This window comes from Ixodes scapularis, unplaced genomic scaffold (genome assembly GCF_016920785.2).
Source record: "Ixodes scapularis isolate PalLabHiFi unplaced genomic scaffold, ASM1692078v2 PGA_scaffold0__279_contigs__length_252992795, whole genome shotgun sequence".
NCBI classification, from domain to species: domain Eukaryota; kingdom Metazoa; phylum Arthropoda; class Arachnida; order Ixodida; family Ixodidae; genus Ixodes; species Ixodes scapularis.
The window spans coordinates 108605861-108611892 of NW_024609835.1; the positions used below are offsets into that span (position 1 = coordinate 108605861).

The following is a 6032-nucleotide window of genomic DNA, read 5'->3' on the forward strand; positions in this document are numbered from 1 at the left end:
CTTATGATCGAGCGCAGAGAGAAAATGCACTCACTTTTTCCCATAGAAATGCATTACCGGAAGTCAATTTTCGACTGGTTGCTGTCTGCTTCAATTTGCGTCAGCACACTAGCGCCACTTGAACCTCTAGCGTACATTATAATAACTCTATGGTTGATATAGCCGGAAATTAGTAGACACACGAAAAAAACGACGCACAGCAGGGCGTCGTTTTTCGCTGCTTCGTTGGCTCTGTCGGCTCATCGCGTAGATCATGCTCTGACTTGTAGTGAAACGAAGTTTAGTACAACTATCCCCAGAGACACGAGTGGTCTCAAATTCTTTTTTACGCCTCATCCACTCCTGTCATGTGAGTTTACTGACCTAGTCCATGATAAAGCAAGACAGACATCTATTTCCTCGAACGTGACCGCAATCGTCTGTCATTTGAGACGTGCGTCTAAGGAAAAAGATGTGACACCAAATCGTTTCTTCTTTATTGTTCGTACGAGGCTTTTTAATCTCCTTTGTCTTCTGGTGGGGGCTCGTGACTGCCTCGTTACTTCCGTCGTCCCTGTCAGTTTCCCTCGCGCCACTACAGCCCGTCCGACTCCCGCTGATCGACCGCATTGACCGGCATAAAGACAACGCCAAAGAAACCGTTTCTGCTGTGGCTTACCACCGCCACGTGCCGCCAGTTTAGCGTCACCGGGATTGCCGGGGCAACCTGCAAGAGCTGATTATTAGGAAATTCTAGCAGACTATCTTTGAAGGCCCTACTCGCGTGGAAGAATGATAACGTCACCGTGAGGGGGGAGTGGTGGGAGGGTGTGTTAACGCACTGCTGCTCGGAACAGTGAAGGTAACGCGCGTGCTGCAGAACCCAGGGATCCGGGACTCAGTCCACAGCCTCGCCTGTTTATATCTGAATAAACACCCGGCGTGTGCGTATGGGTCAACACTGCATGATGCAAGTTAAAGACCGCAGGCCGGCAGTCGCATTGCACTGGGTGAATTTCTCATCTACAGCGCAGACACCAAACGCCCTTTGGGGCTGACTAACTTCCCATGATTTAAAGAAACATACAACACCATTACTGATATTACCACGTAACGACAACTGACCTCTGTAACACGTCAACATCGTTACTCGTCACCAACAAAACGTAATCTCACAAAACCGTTCGAGCACAGCCAAGGGATATACACATCCACAACCTTCTGACGCAGTCGCAACGTAAGTGAAATCCCAAGATAATATGTTTCCCCACATGCGCAAGGGCAAAGAGGGCACGCCGGACATCGAGAGAGTACGACACGGATATTCATGAAGTCACGTCAGGGGGAAGGACGCTCATCAGGAAAGAAAGACGCCTCCGACACCGAGGCGTTCATTTGCGTAAAAACGAGCTTGAAGGGTCAAGGACGTTAACCAGGCTCGGATCAAAACTTGTTCTCTCCTTTAAGCTGACCTTAGTCTGTCTTCTATCCGACTCAGTGTAAAATCCCTCTCGAAGCACAGCAACTCAACGATGTCTCTTTGCGGCAAACCTTTTCTGCTACTATGCTGCCTTTTAGCGCAATACCTGAATTGCGTATCTCCGGAACCAGCATGCGAGGACACGACGCATCGCCACGCTACAGTTAAAGAATTCACGTGTTCCAACTTTACAAGTGCCGACGATTTCGAGAAGTATTTTAAACATGACGAAGACTACGCGGACCTGTGGTTCGTTCTCAAGGACAGTAACATCGACTACCTACCACCTGGAGTGCTTGCAGGTACAAGAGCGTCGCTCCTTGAATTCAACAACGTCAAACTCAAGTCGTTTACGGCTCCGGACTCGAATGCTACCGCTTTTGCGGGGCTGGAGAACTCGGTGCGAAGGATCGCATTCACTCACAAGAGCAGTGTCCCGAGCTCGTGGGAAATGCTGAAACCCTTGACGAAGTTGGAGGAACTCGTCTTCTTCGAGATGTCCTTGCTCAACCTCACTCGGGACTTCAACAAACTGCCGAAGACTCTGAAGAAAGTGGTAATCATCCGTTCCACCATCGGATTCGTCGACGAAGATTGGATGGCCTCTCTGCCAAACCTAGAGAACGTCCGAATTCAAAGTAGTACTCTGGACAGATTCTCGAGGAAGATGCTACCACGTCCTGCCAAGCATCTTCGAAAGCTAACTATAGGGTGAGTAGCTGGTGTAGTTTAGTGTTGCTCGAAGCGAATAATAATTTCAAAACATTGCTGTTTTCTACTTGCTGAGTCACTGTGAAGACGTTACACAATATAATTTAGGTATTTGCATTGTCTGTCTTATATTACCACAAATTCAACTTGCAAAGTGTTGCAGTGGTCTTGCTAGCAACATCTAAGTGAAATGCTGAGCTAATTAAAAAGAACATTTCTTCAATAATAAACCATAATCCAGCGTTTCTCTTCCTGAATTTGCATTAAGGCAGTAATCTTCCAGGTGCGAGACCCTAAACAAACTGTGCATGAAAAGGATTTGGTAACATCTCACTTGATCGAAACGGGAATGTAATCCTAATATATCTTACTTTCTTACTGTTTTTAATTAATACAGTTAATCTTTTTCGGAATTGTTACATAAGTGGGCTCAAAAACAACATTACACAGACTGCACTTGCAGCGAGCGTTTCGGCAGCTGTCAGTTCGGGGAAAAGTGTTCGGCAACGATTGCCTATGTTCACGGGTTTGCATCCCGGCCAAAGTACTCGTAATTTTGGCGGAGACTTATTGTTGAGGAGGCGCAATCTGCATCAGAGCCGTTCTCTGTCGCCCGTCCCAACCACACCCAGACAAACTCACGTTTAATAGAAGACTTATGGTCATAAAACGACTAAGTACTGTGGTAAAATAAATTATACTTTGCGAGAATGAAAGTACCCCGAGCGATTTTAACGCTAAGGCAAGAGCGCGTTTCTCATAAAACTATGCCTCAATGCTAACTCGAGTCACAAGACCGACCAGCTAGCCTGCCCATAGGCATTTCAATACCTTAATTTTAACAAGTTATAGTGGCAGGCTACCCGTTATTAGTGAATGTGCAAATGACCGGAAGGTTTGGACTTCCTATATTAAAGTACATTTTAAAACTAGATGTGCATTCGAAACGTCCCGTCAAAATAATGTCAACCAAACTTTAGCTTCGCCGCAATAAAAAAAAGTAATAAATGATCTAAAACAACTTTGGCGCGCTTATAATTATTTTTACACAAGAAAAAACAAAAGCTTGAAATTAGATTGTCTCAACTTAGATGGGATGATATTGAAATGTATGTAAAAATTGGGTTAAAGCTTAATACAAAATAATTTGAACGGGCAAAAATAAATTTTGACCATCAACCAGTTTTATTTTTTTGTTTTAAACTTTAGACCGCCAGAATAGTTTGCACAGGTATCTAATATTGCTGCGTGCATGCTGCAATCACGTGGAGGAACGGGATTTAAACCCCGCAGGCCCAGTTGTTTCTTTTGTCAATCGCTGCTCCTCTGGAGAGTTCAGGACAACCTTCTCTGTCATCGTGTGTTCTATACTCTGTTTCATACTGTGTATGCAACGCTGCCGAAGCTACTGGCGCTATCATGGGGCTTGATCTCGTTGACCATTTGCACGCGTTCTCAAGCAAACAAAACCATAGATGAAGCCACGCGCTCCCGCCAGTACCTTTGACAGCGTTGCACGCTAAGTATGAAACAGAGTATAGTTTGGATCCTTCCTGAACACAGCGCGCGTATAAAAGCAGCGGTAGCGCACTGCTGCGGGTCTTTCGCGTTTTCGTCGCCTTCGCAAACTGCATAGCCCCTTTTATTTTAGTTTATAGCACTAGTTTGCCTCATTAGACATTTGTTTTCAGTTTTACATTTGTCTACTTTATCATAATTGAGAAGATTTTATTTAGGCTCTCCGCAGAAATAGTGTTTCGTTGGCGCCCGCAATTCTGAAAAAATGACGGTGATCAAAAGATGCATTTCTTTGGGATCATCATTATCATATTAAAATATAATATTTGAATATTTGTATGATTTGTGTGACTTTGCAGCGACAGCTCGCTTACGTCCCTACCGAAGGACTTTGGGGCGGACTTCCCGGCGATGATTCAAGTCAACCTTCGGCAAAATCTCATAAACACGTTTGAGAAAGCAAGCCTGTCGCCTCTGAACAACAATAAAACTGTGGTCGTGCTTTCTGGTAAGGCATATATTTCCGTTAGGCTGACATTCCTCTAGCAATTCTAGAAATCATAAAAAAAGTAATTGTCAGCGAGTCTTAGGGCACTTTCCTGTCATCAACCGGCACAAAAAAAAAAGTGTTGGTCAACTTGTGCTACCTCTAAAGTTAAAAGTAGTCACCACCAGGCTGCGTTCCTCGTGTTGGCGAGTAGAGATTACTGGAATATCACGAAGTATGAGCCTCGTTTCTTAGCGCTATCACGGTCAATTGTTTGATTGCGTGCTTCGGTTTAACCGCTGATTCCTTGAGGCTGGCGTTACAGAACCCAGAGTTGCGGTCCGTACCGCACTCCATCGCATATCACGTAATGATCTATTTGCTCGGTCTGTGATAGAACTGTCACCAGAAGAAACCTTTCCGGAATGCATTGACGACGCTTTTGACGTAGGCAGTTAGTTGTGCTTACTATACCAATATTTGTACGTACAGGTTCCCACAGGAGGCAAAACAGAGGAAAACATTGAAACATCTTAAATTTTATGCAAAGTGACAGTGATGACCATAATAGGCCCATATGGTAAAAATATAATGGATGTACAATGTCAAATGGTATATTCTGGTTCACAAGTAAAAAGAAGAGTAAACCTCATGATAGTTTCAAGGGAATCAAAACCAGTAAAAAGTTAAAGACGTAAAAATTAGTTCCACATAAAAACAATGAATGTGCATTTCTTGAAAATTAATGTTTAACTTTAAAAAAAAAAAAAGCACCACTCGCGGAACTATCGGCAACCTCCTTCATCTTCATAGAAGTATGTCCGGTAGTACTTGCACGACAGCTAACGTCTCACTTTTCGCTTTATGTATAAAATACTAAAATAATTTATAATAGTTTGCTAAGTATGCGTGCGACGTGTTTTGCTTTGTTATTTTATTTTCAGGAAACCCAGTACAGTGCGACTGCAAAATTTCTTTCTTGCTTGACTTCCCGGAGACATGGGTCTACCCACAGTGCAGCAGTCCCGAAAGCCTCGCGGGCACTTTCCTGCGGAACGTCACGACGGAGCAGCTCAACTGCGAAAACGACGGACGGCTGAGTCGTGCCGACCCTTAAATAAAAGAAGTTAAAAACCTTTGACTTTCGTAGCATTCTTCAGGGGATGCACCACGAGGGACTGTAACGACGTTCGAGTCTTATGATGTGCCTGCTTGTTTTCGTATAAATTACTTTGAAAAGTCTTCGAATCAATAAACGTCGCTTAATGGCAAACCGAACTGTAACAGCAAGACGCACTAATTTTGCCCCTGGTCCCATCGAGTAGACATGGAACACGGTGTAGGAACGCTCTTTTGGTGTGGAGACTTCTCTCCTTGCCCCGTCGGAACAGCGGCCACATCACGTTTTCTCAATTCCTAGGTTTGCTCCGCTGCCCCTAGAGGGCGCCAAAACATTCAGGCTGTCCGGTAAGTTACAGGTTAAGAAGGTAGCGGCAGATGCCCCTCAAATGGACTCATATATCCCTCCGCTTCATTCACATCCAATAGCGTCCTATCAGTTCCGTGACGTCGCAGCCAACGGGGGGAGGAGGGTCTTGCCTTTCTGTACATATCTGTCTTCTCTTTCGACTTTTACTTTAGCGTTGTGGAAGCCACGGGAGGGAAATTAGAGTTTTCCCCCTTCGATGGAAACAAATTCGACTTTCACCGGGTTAGATTCCCCTTCCGGTGGATACAAAGACTACCTTTCAGGGGTTCGGTTCCCTCTCCGATGAAGACAAAGGTCGCTTTCTTAAAAAGTGGGGGTCGGAGACAAATTGGCATCACTCTGTAACCAATATCTATCCATTGAAGCGA

At 44.7% G+C, this 6032-nt stretch overlaps 1 protein-coding gene across 1 annotated transcript; it reads left to right on the plus strand.

Annotated features, from left to right (window-relative positions):
- Positions 1-1511: 1511 nt before the first annotated feature.
- LOC8037173 (toll-like receptor 9) lies at positions 1512-5316 on the plus strand. The gene is made up of 3 exons (XM_002404320.5): positions 1512-2170; positions 4048-4196; positions 5120-5316. The coding sequence occupies exons 1-3, from the start codon at positions 1512-1514 to the stop codon at positions 5290-5292; spliced, it is 981 nt and encodes a 326-aa protein (XP_002404364.3). The 3' UTR covers positions 5293-5316.
- Positions 5317-6032: the final 716 nt, after the last annotated feature.

Coding starts and splice junctions, on each gene's coding strand:
- LOC8037173 (XM_002404320.5), top strand. CDS start 1,512: ATGTCTCTTTGCGGCAAACCTTTTCTGCTACTATGCTGCCTTTTAGCG. Junction 2,171..4,047: donor CTTCGAAAGCTAACTATAGG/GTGAGTAGCTGG, acceptor GTGACTTTGCAG/CGACAGCTCGCTTACGTCCC. Junction 4,197..5,119: donor AACTGTGGTCGTGCTTTCTG/GTAAGGCATATA, acceptor TTTTATTTTCAG/GAAACCCAGTACAGTGCGAC.